Source organism: Daucus carota, chromosome 2 (assembly GCF_001625215.2).
Source record: "Daucus carota subsp. sativus chromosome 2, DH1 v3.0, whole genome shotgun sequence".
NCBI lineage: Eukaryota > Viridiplantae > Streptophyta > Magnoliopsida > Apiales > Apiaceae > Daucus > Daucus carota.
Genome location: NC_030382.2, coordinates 14,663,408 through 14,676,932, shown reverse-complemented (window position 1 = coordinate 14,676,932; position 13,525 = coordinate 14,663,408). Strand labels below are relative to the sequence as shown.

At 37.0% G+C, this 13,525-nt stretch overlaps 1 protein-coding gene across 1 annotated transcript; it reads right to left on the bottom strand.

Annotated features, from left to right (window-relative positions):
• Positions 1 to 3,812: 3,812 nt before the first annotated feature.
• On the bottom strand, positions 3,813 to 7,169 carry LOC108203717 (uncharacterized). Its single transcript, XM_017372841.2, has 2 exons — positions 4,651 to 7,169; positions 3,813 to 4,560 (listed from the first exon to the last, which is right to left on the bottom strand). Exons 1-2 carry the CDS (start codon positions 7,167 to 7,169, stop codon positions 3,813 to 3,815), a joined length of 3,267 nt encoding a protein of 1,088 aa, XP_017228330.2.
• Positions 7,170 to 13,525: the final 6,356 nt, after the last annotated feature.

The following is a 13,525-nucleotide window of genomic DNA, read 5'->3' as shown; positions in this document are numbered from 1 at the left end:
TGTGATTTTATTGCAACAAAGGATTGCAACACTTTCTTATAATTAAGCATTGCCATATACAACCTATGGCAACATCTTTTGTACCAAATGCATTGATATTTAAATGATTTTCAATTATAAAATTATTCTCTAATGCAACATTAAAAACATATATTGCAACAGTCTGGTTAAAAAAAATTTGACATGACCATTTTCAAAATATAGCAATCCACCAATAAAGGTTCAACAACACAATAAATCCCAAAAACAGTACTGAGACTGTTACCAACCACAACTACCACAACTCCATAACTACAAACTAAGTCCTAAACAACCACAACCAACCAAGTGCAATATCAGTACTACATCAAATTAAAAGGCCATCACAAGTCTAGAACTACTAGAAATAGTCTAAGTACGTACGTTAATTACATCAAATATTTTGACATCAAAATAGGCCAAGTCTGGAATATAGTAGCTGATTAAGAATCAGCAGCTGCATCGCTCTCATCCTCTGACTCCTCACTCTGACCACTTGCACATAGTTCATCGACATTTATATGCAGCGATGGGTTTTTCTCAGCCAAATGTTCGAGGATTGTCTTCAACTTTTTATTAAGCTTATCCTCCATTTCAGCAGCTATTTCCTTTCTCAGAATTGCTAATTCCTCAGCTTTTCTGCTTTCATGTGTTGTGATATTCCGTGTTTTGCTTGTTCTTCCGCTCCTCCCAACAAGCCAGTTTGGTCCATGAGCTGCAAAATCTATTTCAACAATTGTCTTTGCTGCTTCTTCGGCCTTACCTTCTGCATCTGCATCTGCATCTGCTTCCTCCTCATTATCATTTCCCTCGGCATTTTTAGTAGTCTACAAATAATCAAAATATGAACAATAAATAAGTGTTTACACACACATGTACAAATTCAAGATATTGATCATACGTACATTCCTAATTAACAATACTAGAAAAAATATTACTCCTGACCTTCTTTTCATGACCTTTGCGTGTTTTAGGGTAAATGTCTGCCTTTGTGGGTGTATCAGGGGTCGACTGGACCTTTTTCTGACATAAATTAACAAATAATAATTAACAAGTACAAAACATATTTAATAATGATAAAAAATGATATATAATTAATTAAGATCCAGGAGCATACCATGTCGTTCCTGATTTGTGCAAATGATGTACGGCCAGCAGTGTGCGTATCAATAACCCTTCTTCGGTTATTTGCATTTTTTGCAGCAGTAGACTTAATTTTTTCATCACCCCAATATTGTAGCAAAATCTTGAATTTCTCAAGAGGAATTGACTGCGGCCTTCTCTTCAACCTCTCCTCATCATTGTCATATTTGGTATAATATTCGGCCTTAAAACGGCTTTTGTACATCCTCCACGCATCACAAATGGTCTTTAAAACCCAATCTTTTCCCTCCTCCGGAATGACATACTTTGTCTACATATGAAACATAACAAAACAGATTATGTACCAACATTATTTTCATAAGCTGCATAATCTAAACATGTAATTTAAAGATAATTTGTAGTATGTGTGGTTTTGACCTTGACAAACTCCCACCAACCATTCTTCTCTGTTTCGGGAACTCGGCTCCAGTTGACATAATCTAGGGGTACACATTGTCTCCCTATTGTCCCCAAAAAACTGCCAAATTCTGATCTTATTTTACTATCTTCATGCACAGGTTGCAACTCATGATTTAGGATCAGATGTGGTCTTTCTTCCAATTTTCTCGTAAAAACAGAACTCATTTTCGTAGGTCCTCTACGCCTTGCAACTTTAGTTTCACCTTGATATATATATTTCAAAGTAATTAAACACCATTTTTATATAGGATTAGTCATATATATATATATATATATATATATATATATATATAATTGAAATTTCTACCACAACTTAAGGATCAAAAACATACCTTCAGCCGGAACCTTGCCATCTGTTGGTTCGTTATTTACCCCAGCATCATTGTCCTCTGCATTGCTAGCTGCTTCCTGTTCCTTTTCCTTGAGGCTTTGTCTCATCTTTACAAATGCCTCCATGGTTCCAACTCCATCATTATTGTACGCCCTCTTTATCTGCTTCAATTCTTGAAGAGTACTAGGTAGCTGGGGGGGAGGTGGTACTGCCACTTCATCATTAACCTTGCAAAAAAGTTTATAAAGTATATAAACTCAAAAAATTGTGAAATTAACCTAAATTACAGAAAATATGAAATAAATTGGGAAAAATAGAACATAAAATGGAGAAAATATGAACTTAAAATGCACAAAAAAAAAGAAAATTAAAATGCAAGAAAAATGCACCTGTTTACCCTCATCAGCAGCCTTTTGTGCTGTTTTTGAACGAGTTGTCGGTGGTTTGGTGGCAACCTTCACTGATGGAGCTTTTTTGGTCCGCTAATTAATTCAGAATCATATATTAAACTTCTATATATAATATTAATTGCAAAGCTTGAATTAATACTTGAATAAGTTATACAAACCTTCGCCGATTGCTCCTCTTCACTAGTTGGGAGGCTATCCTGTCCCGACACATACTCTCGATCAAATTCTAGGTCTGATATATTGCCAATATCTTCTTCTACTTTTTTCTTTTTTGTTTTTTGATCTTCAAGATCAGCTTTCAATTTCTTTATTCTCAGTCGTTCCAACATTTGATTGTTTTCAGCGACTCTCTTCTTTCTTTTTTCTTCAAAATCAGCAAGAATATCCTAATTAAATTACACATGATTAGTTGTTGCATGATCATATATAATATACAATAATATATGTCAGAGATGTGTTTTATCAATAAACTCGCCTTTTTGGTAAGTTTTTTCTTGCTTTTTTCGTAAACCTCAATGTGCGCAGCAGATTCCACATTCTCCTCATTAACAACCAATTCAGCAGCTTTAGTAGTTTTCTTCTTGTTGATGTCATCTCCCTCAATTTCTGGTGGAGATTGCACCTTCTCATTACCAACTAAATTCAAGTCCTCATGAGCTTCTTTTTTCTTATTCTTTTGATCTTTTTGAAGTGTATGTATTGTCACATACTGTGTCTTCACTTTATCCAGACCTACAAGAGTATTATTTACACACATGTAAATCGAGAGAAAGAAAACCAAATAACGATACCAAGACTCACACCAAAATAATTCCAAAAACTTTTGATAATTACCTTCAAAAAAACTTGTCCTTGGCCTCATGATCACATGAGGTTGCATCTGCTTCACCGGCTCTATTGCCTTGTCCACAACAGTGTCAATGTAAAAATCTAAGTGACAACCATCTAGTAAACCCTTAACAAGCTCACCCACATCTGCATCAGAAGAGACTAATTTCCAGCCACCACCTTGCTTCTTAACATAAATCCCTCCTATTTCAGTGTACCCCACGTCGTCCTTCACATATTCCATAAGCACGGAGAAGGAAAATCTGTCAACTTCAACAGCAACTGGTATCTTCATACATTTTCCACACAAGTATTTGTTCTTTACAAATTGTCCTTTGTGGTAGAACCTCAGATAAAAGTACTCTGCCATCCTGAAAATAGACATAATCCCAAGAGAAATGTTAGACCTTTGATGGACTTGTAGGATCAATAAGCTAAAAGCAATTAGGAAGCTAGTAAGAAACTAACAGAAGCAAGTAATAGGTAAAATGGTGCAAAAACTAAAAAGCAGATAAGAAATAGCAAGCTAATTAAAAACAATAAAATTACAACCTTGTTTTCACAATAATATGCCACAACACAAGGAATAGAGTTGGTACATTACAACTAACATGAACTCCTAAAATTTGACATATATTTGAAATACGATAAATTAATAAGTCTCATTCGCAGATTTCATCATTTTCTTCCATTTCAGTTGGAGTAACAGGGATTTGTCTATTCGGCACATCATCTCTGTACCAACTATCATCATCAGGTAGGGTATTTACAGGAAAAATTAGTTCTTGCTGCATTGTAGGTCCACTAACTTCTTCAAGTGGATCACTTTCGTCTTCCATATCATTGTAGTCCCTTGGCAGTTTTTTAACAACAAAATACAAGTTCTTCTCAGAACAATCTTGAATGTAGAAAACTTGTTGTACTTGTGTAGCTAAAACAAATGGGTCATCTTTTTGATAAATTCTGTTAAAGTTGACCCTTGTCAATCCATGACAGTCTTTATCCTTTTGGTACCAAATGCATCTAAACAAAACTACTGACAATGCTCCCCAATAATCAACCTCGATAATTTCTTCAATGGCTCCATAGTAACTAACATCTGCAACAATGGGGTTTTTGTCTTTAGTACTAGCAAAACTAGTAGTCTGCGCGGTCAAATAAACACCACTGTTTTGTGTCGTACACTTCCCGTCTCTTTGTTTTGTATGGAATCTAAATCCATTAATTATATAACCACTAAATTTTCTTGCTGCTCGTTGAGGCCCCTTTGACAAAGCTAATAGTTCAGGTGAGCATTCCTCCTTTTTTTGAACCTCATCCTTCAACCAGTTATAAAATTCCTTTGTGTGTTCTCTTTCCCTTTTATACAACTTTGACTTCACTTGATTGTCATATAAGGAACGGTGTTCCCTGCAGTTATGTCAAATTTCAAATATTTAAACAGGGTAGTATTATAAATTACTATATAAACTTGAGTAAAAACCAGGGGAAAGACATTACTCTATAAGTTGCTCTATTTCCATGTTGCCGCAGTTGAACAATACGTATCGATGAGCATTAATCCATATCTTTTCTGCCAAATGTATAGGTTTTCCATCCTTGTTTCGCCTTGAACCAATATGACTTCCAACATTTGACTTCATAGAGTTCAATTTGTTTTTGCTATCATCAGCTAAGAATCTAGAACAAAACGTTAGGCATTCTTCAACCATGTACCCTTCAGCTATGCAGCCTTCTGGTTTGCTCCTATTACGAACATATGACTTCAATTTACTCAAATACCTTTCAATCCCAAACATCCATCTAAGGTGCACAGGTCCTCCAAATTCAATTTCTTTACATAAATGAATTGGCAGATGAACCATAATATCAAAGAATGCCGGGGGAAAGATAGTTTCAAGCTGGCAAAGTATTTCGATGATTTCGTTTTGCAACTTCTCTACGTCATCTAACTGTATTACTTTTCCACATATGCCCCGAAAGAAGGAACCAAGTCGAATCAAAGGTATCGCGACCTCAGGTTTTAAGGTTTTGATGGCAGCAAATTGAAGTAGGTATTGAAGAAGAAAGTGTGCATCATGACTTTTATAACCAGAAATTTTTCTTTCATTCAATTGCACACACCGGCTGATATTAGACGCACATCCATATGGCAGTCTAGCATTCATCAGCACTGAACAGAAGTCTTCTTTTTCTTTTTTGGTCATGTCAAAACAAGCTGCCCTAATTTCAAAGTGATTGTTATCAGCAGATTTCACAGGATGAAGAATCTTACGAATCCCCATCTCCTGCAAATCTAGACGAGCATTTAGATGGTCCTTTGTTCTGCCCCCAATGTTTAACAAAGTTCCTAAGATTTTATCGACGATGTTTTTCTCTATATGCATCACATCTAGATTATGTCTAATTAAATGATCACTCCAATACGGTAACTCAAAGAATATCGACTTTTTTTTCCAAGGACAATCTGCATCTTTTTTCTTACCCTTCAGCTTTCCAAAATTATTCCTAAATTTACCCAGAAGTCTAACAATGAAATTTCCGGATAAAGGTTCAGGACAAAGATTTGTTTCAACTTCCCCGTTAAATCTTTTGGTGTCAAATCTAAACTTGTGATCAGGAGGTAGGAATTTTCTGTGGCTCATGTAACAAACTTTACGGCTGTGCTTCAAATAGGTTGATGATGTTTCATAGTGACATTCGGGACAACCAAGGTATCCCTTTGTGGTCCAACCTGATAAAACCCCATACCCCGGAAAATCACTTATTGTCCATAACAGGCTCGCGTGCAAGGTAAAAGTGTTGTTAAAGTGGGCATCATATGTTTCTATACCAGTTTCCCACAACTCTTTTAACTCAGCTATAAGTGGCTGCAAATACACATCTATTTCATTACCAGGCTGTGTAGGACCAGGGATCAGAGTTGAAAGAATTATATTCTCAGGTTTCATAATCAACCAAGGTGGTAAATTATAATTAACTAGCATCACAGGCCAAGTACTGTGAGATATACTCATAGTACGGTAAGGATTAAACCCATCTGCCGCTAACCCCAACCTAACATTTCGATTTTCTTGAGCAAATTTTGGATGACTTGCATCCATTGACTTCCAGCCCTTGGCATCAGCAGGATGTCTTAACTTTCCATCATTTATTCGGCCCGTTGCGTGCCAAGTCATGAGTTCAGAATATTCTTTAGACAAGAACATTCTTTGTAACCTAGGTTTCAACGGAAAGTATCTCACAACTTTGGCAGGGACTTTATATTGTTTCCTATCATCCTTCTCTAATATATCATTTTTATCATTATCTACAGCTTTCCATCTTGAAACTCCACACACTTTGCATATATTTTCATCTTTATTTTTAGCCCAATATAGCATGCAATCGTTAGGACATGCATGTATCTTCTCATAATCAAGGCCTAATTCTTTAATCATCCCCTTCGCAGCACTAAAAGAAGGAGGCAAATTTGAGTTGGGGAAGGCCTCTTTTATCAGCTCAAGTATTGCACTAAAGGCTGACTCGGTAAATCCACAAGTGCACTTCAACATGTAAAGTTTAACTACAAAACTTAAACGAGTAAAAGTTTTCGACCCCGGATACAAAGGTTGTTTGCCCTCCTCCACTAGCCTATAAAAATTAATTGCATCTTTGTTCATCTGATTTTTACCACTAGTGTCAATGTCATTTTTATATGAATTACGGATCATCTCATCAAAATCATCCCCCAAACCAAACCCCCCCTGATCACACTCCATATCATCACTAGTATCACTGATTTTCTTGAACTTAGAAGTTGAAATCTCATATATCCAGTTGACAAACTCTGGATATGGCCCCTGACATATAAGATGATCTTGAACGACATCGCGTGAGTGCCAGAACCGATTAATACATTTCTTACAAGGGCACCTAAGTTCAGTTCCTACACCAAAATTTGCAAAACCATTCGACACAAAATCTTTCACCCCTCTTATATATTCTTCACTATACTTTGGAAGTAATGCCCAATTCATCACTGAATTTCTACACAGGTGCAAAGAGAAACAAACAAAAATTTAATAAACTCCTATAAAAATAACTAAACCCCTGTAAATTAACATTTCACTGTCATGTATAAATTTTGCACTCAAATATGGATGAATATATGTTTTAGGAACTACAAGAGCATGTGAACAGCAGTAAAGTAGCCTAAACAGGACACAAATTCTAATATTTGAAAAGTAATTAAACCAATTTCAACTTAAACAAAGCAGATGAACATAAACCCAACTCTTACATATGAACCCACTTAAAAACAATAACACCAAATTAATCAAAAACCTAATTAAACCCCTAAATTAACATACACAGATTAACCCCTAAATTAACATACACACATTATTTAACCCATAAATTAAGAAGATAACCCAGAAGATACACACAAACTTAATTAACAGCAAATATACAAATTAAACACGATAAAATACATATACACATGCACTCAATCAAACAGAGTATAGGTTATTTGAGAAAAATGAGAGTATAGGGTAGTGTACCTTCTCTCTCGCCTTCTTTATATTCTCTTTCGCCTTCTTCTCGATGGATCGCCTTCTCCCTTCTCTCTCTTGCCTTCTCTTCGATGAGAGTATATGTTTGTGAGTTAGTGTTATACTGAGGTCTGAAGTAGTGTTTGGATGTATACTTTCTTTTTAGTGTATAGTTCTCTTTTGTGTGTATATTTCAATTAAACCGGCAAAATAATTTTCATTATCCCGCCACCACTATTTTCATTGGCCCGCCAATTTTTTGGCCCAAAAATTAAGATCTATTGCAACGCCAAATAATAACATTGCAATAGTTATACTCATTTCAAAATTATTAACGAAAACGGTAATCTATTGTAACGATTTTCTCGGCATTGCAATATATTGATTTTCTTTTTTCAAAGGCAACGATTTTGAGATTATTTTTTTTTGAGTGGTTGCAATAGCCAATCTATGGTGTAGTGACATACACACAATCAAGAAAGCCTGGAACAGAGACACGGTATGACATTTTAATGTCATACCAGATGAAGTCTGTTGAAAGCAAACAATATGACTTATCAAGAGAAAGTCATACCGAATGATATAATCACTCAAACAGCCTTAATATGACTTTTTCAAGTCATTCCTGAGAATGTCATTTAGCAGGTTACGGTATGACATTATTATATAATGTCATACCGAGCTATATGATGCATAAAAACAGTTTTAATAATTAAATAAATATTAGATAATTACCCACTTAATTATATTAATTATATAAATTTATAAATTAAATTAATTCGAAGGTGAATCAATTTAAGAAATAAATTATACAACTAATTTAATTATTTTGATTAGTGAGATAATTAAGTAAATACTTATAAAATTGTATATCTTCATCAGCAGAGACTTCAGGCTTGATTAGACTTTGTGGATCTTTGTCTTGATCGAACGACCACTTGTAGTTGATGCAGAACACTTAATCTGAGTAGCTGACACACAAATGTACTGTCTGGTTTATCTGTATCTAGCTGAATTAAATATTCTTTATCAAATAAACATTTGAAACGAGGCTTGTTCGTCGAGTCTATGTCTTCGTAGATCTTCTTTATAAGTAACAGTAGTATGGAATCTTCTGAATAAATAAAGTATTAAAACTTTATACCTTCTGGACTTCTGGACGTGCTACAAAAGATTATTTGTACACTGAGGCTTGAACATATTAATGAACTTCTTTCAGTGGTGTGCAGCAGCATCCTGAAATTCTTCAAACATATAATTTCAAAAATTCCTTGACGTTCTTCGTACGGATTCCTTCAACAGTACTTGCTATTTATCTTGCTTTCTTATCAGAGTTGAGTTGGTACCTCTTTAATTACAAATAGACTAAACATATGCCTTTCAATCTCCCCCTATTTGTTTGTTAACATAACATGCAAATTATCGAGAGGATAACTCAACTAACTGATAAGACAAAGGATTAAACATGAATTGTAAATAGCAAAAAGTTTCTGGTATTTCATTAAACATTCACCAGAATTCAAAAGATTACAATAGATTACAAAGGGATGTTCTTATTGAACATATATTACAAATCCCTAATGAATCTAAAGATCAACTTCTCCTTCTTCGATATCAGAAGTGTGAAGGATAGGAGTTGACGGTTCTTCCCTGGTTGGCACTTCAGATGTAGTGGATTCACCACGCTTCTTTCGTTCCTTTGCCAGAGCCAGTTGATGTAGCACTTCCAAATCCACAGGGTCTTCGCGGAAGTCTGATGGCTGAGATTTTGTAACATTTTTCATCCTTCGAAAGTACTGAGCAACATTCTTTCGAGTGCAGTGAGCAAGAATCACATCATCAGCATCAGACTTAGCTTTAGAAGCAAAGCCCTTGGTTCTTAAAAGAGTGGAGGCAAGAGCAAGTTGCTTAGCGGGATACTTTGGCAAGGCTTCTTCGTTGAGATAGACAGTGCTGAAGATCTCCTTGTGAACGAACTTTACACAGTAAGGATTCCTGACAACCTGAGGACTGTTGAATACAACACATTCCAGCAGTTTGTCACGAAGGAGTTCGTTCAGGTTGGAGCTGCGCTTTACCTTGTTCCGAAGCACCCAGAGCTCAGATACAGAGAATGATTTCAGAGATTCGACAGATAGTCTGAAAGAACCATTCCTCTGTGTATAGACAATTAGCTCCCATTCTTCTAACAGATTGTTGACTCCCACAGTCAAATAATTCAACTCCAAAGCAAAGGCATGCATAAAGACATCCTCGTCAGGGTTTACCTCTCGAAGATCATAGATCAGAGATAAGAACTTCTTGTCGTTGAAAGGTTGCCTTTGAGGTCCATTGAATATTCTCTTTGCAATGTCCCAGCTTTTTCCGACTTTCCTTTTAATATCAAGATTCTTCTGCTTGCACGCAACATCATAGATTTTCTGTTTCTCAATCTTGATTTGCTCTTCTGTGATCAACTTGTCCTCTAGAAGTTTTTGGAAATCACGAAGCTTACGCTTCCTTGCTTCATTTTCAGCTTTGAACTTCCGTACATTCTTCTCATGCTCTAGGTCAACAGGTTCTTCATCCTGAAACAAATAACCCTCATCAAATTTACCTTCTTCTTCTGCCTGACGATAGGTAGCATCGAAGATGTCATCATCATCCATATCATTTGGATAGTCATCAAAACTATCAGAGTTGAAGACATTGTCGGACTGATGTAACGGTTCTTTGCCTTTAGATTTATCAGATTCTTTGTCAGGGGCAGATCCAGAAGTGGTATTTCCCTTGTTGCTTTGATTTGAGCTATTGCCTCTATCATCCCTGTCACCTTTGTCTCTATTCTCCCCCTTAGTTGAGGGATCCTCTCCGGAGGGTTAATCATCAGACTTGTTGGAGTTCCTGAGTAGTTGATCCAATTTGCTGTCGATGGTCTCAAAATTTAGACATGTAAAGCTCATGATTGGTTCTCATCTCAACAGCTAACTCATGGATTTCCTCTTTAAGCTCATCCCTGTAAGAACTGGATGGCCTCTCCTCAGCTTTTTGTTCCAGGGTCACCAACTGTGCACCCTTGAGCTTCTCATTCTCAGCAATCATTCTGGCTAATTCAGCTCGTAACTTAGCCATTTGTTCCTCAAACAGAGCAGGATCAGTGTGTGCACTCACCTCACGTACACTCAAAGCTGTTTCACTAGCCTCACGTGCATGTGTATCGCTCGGTGTTTGCCTTACATCACTCTATTCATTCACTCTTCCTGCTGTACCTGTATATACTACCAATGTTCCCTGAGATGGGTTCAAAGGTAGTGGAGGAACAAATTGTCCTCCGGACGCCTGTGAGGGCAGATTAACTTGCACGCTGCCAAGTTCCGCCTGATCAGAAAAGAAAGTGTGATCAGCAAAGTTTTCATATATAATACATTGATTTTGAAAATCTGTGCACTCAGTAAACATAGTAACCTGTGTATCTGTTTGGGCTTGCACTAGCGTGAGTGCTAGCGCAGTGCTTGACTCTGTACAAGTTACCGCGGCCGGACGGTCAATTTCAATGGCCTCATCCTGTAGAGAGAATGGGTCCAGAGACTGTTTATCTGCCATTTCAAAATCTGAGCCTTGTTGGGAAGGCAAAGATGAGGCTACAGGTGTCTCCAAGGCTTCCACCCTTTGCTTCTTTGAGGGAGACAGAGCTGTGGGTTGACTCATTAAACTACTCGTACTCCGTTTCCTTGCAACTTTACGAACAAGTTGCATTGAAGTGTTGGTTGATTCGTTTGGAGAAACGAGAGTTTGTTGAAGTGAAACATCAGCTAGGTTATGAACCTGTGTGTTGTCAGGTTCATTGCTGGTAGGCTGGAAAACAAAATCAAGGTCACAAACAAGATCACAACCATAATCTGACGTATCAACATTAAAATTAGATGATAAGTTAGAAAGTACCTGAGCTACCTGTAGGTCCTGACGGAAGGACTGCAGCTCCTGGTTGATAGGAGAGTCATAGGGAAGGGGTTGTGAGGTAGATTGTGTTTGAGGTATGATTTGGGATTGTGTTTGGATTCTCGAAGAGATCATAGTCCAAGATTTGATCTTCAAATGAAGGGATAGATTGTTGTTGTTGATGGATATGGGAGTGATATGATGATTGGTTGGATGAATGGTGTGAAGATTGTGCTTCTTGAGATTGTTGAGGTGAATGCTGCTGTTGTTGTTGTTGTAGAAGTGGTTGTTGATGGTGTTGTGCAGGTTGTTGAATCTGCAGTGGTTGAGGTTCTTGTGGTTGCTGTTGCTGTTGCTGTTGTTGAGGTTGAGGTTGAGGTGCCACTTGAAGTTGATACGGCTGTAGTGGAGTGTTGAACATCTGTAGCATGTGAGGAGTGGTAATTAGTGGGACAGATGCAAATTTGTTCTTATTGTCCAACTGAGTCATCAACTTGGAACAGGCACGAGGAACTGGTGCCACAGGAGAGTTGGAGTAATGTTCCTTCTCAGCGTCAGTCAACTTATCATTCAGAAACAGCATGATAAACCTTGGATAAAAGCAAGAGACTTTGGCATTCTGCTCAACAGATCTGTTTCTCAGTGGTCCCAACTTTGTAAGAATGGATTGAAGTATAAGCTTACCAAAGTTGATCGGACGATTAAAAGCAATGCAGAATCCAATCTTCTGAAGCAAGGAAGTTATTACATTGAAGTTCTTGCGAGTGGTAGGAGCAAACAATCTAGCCAAAGTGTCGAAGAAAAGGTCCCACTCGGGCTTCAGATTGCCTTTCAACATCCTAGGCAAGTTTATCTCACCCTGATATAATATCGTCTGAAAGAATTGGGTGATCTCATCTTCAGTAGGGAGTTCAGCAAAATTCTCCTTCGGGAATCCCAGTATCCTATTCACATCGTCAGAGTTGATATGAATGGTACGTCCTCCATGTATATCTCCAGAAACCCGATAATTATCCAACAAAGTAGTATTCAGGGCTATCGAGTAGAAGTCCTGAATTGGCTGTATCTGGAGTTCTGCATGAGTTGTAATAGCAGTGCTGACGAGCGACTGGCTATTCAGAAAACGGACCCACGGTCTAAAACGTGCCAGACTTGCTTCCGGGTCGAAGAATCCATTCAGATTAGTCTCCTCAATAACAAAGCGACCGGCCATTTTTAAAATTAAAAAATTGAATTAAGTGAGAATTTTTCAAAAAAAATAATAATTTTCAAATTTCTCACAAATTTCAATTAATAATTAAATATCAATTAATTAATTAATTAATAATTCGATTTAAATGTGTAAAATCGAATTAAAACTTAATTAATCGGAAAATGGCTTAATCACAGTTCTAAACACGGCCTTAATCTCCACTTAACTCAAAAATACCCAATTTAAGCTATGGAAACCCTAAATTCGAAATCAAGAATAAGGGGTTTCAAATCTTTTGAATCAACACCACCACAAATCACCAGATATGGATAATCAACAGCCAAATAGTCGTAAACTCAGTCAAGACTCGTTCAAAATCGGTGCGAATCGGTCTAACTCGGCGAACTCAGTGAAACTCGGTTCGAACTCAAACAAAAATTCGGCAGCAATTCGTGACGATTTCGTGAAAGAAATGAGTAGCCAGCAAGTTTTTACACTTGAATTAAAGTAACCAGCAAGTTTTATCGCAAAAACTTGAAAAAGATTCGAGCAAGGCAAAGTCAGTTCGTGTGTGTTTATATCTGTGATGAAGAAGATGAAGTGTAGCAGGTATGACTTATGAAATGAAAGTCATAGGAGATGTAGGGGGTCGGTATGACATTCTACGGAAATGTCATACCGTGCTCTTCATACAGGCATTCTCGAGCGTTCGGTATGACATTCCTGGAATGTC

Bases quoted from the DNA above. Each gene is read 5' to 3' on its own strand.
- LOC108203717 (XM_017372841.2), bottom strand. From the start codon at position 7,169: ATGAATTGGGCATTACTTCCAAAGTATAGTGAAGAATATATAAGAGGG. The intron at 4,561-4,650 runs GTAATGTCTTTC...ACATAACTGCAG, and splicing joins GAAATAGAGCAACTTATAGA to GGAACACCGTTCCTTATATG.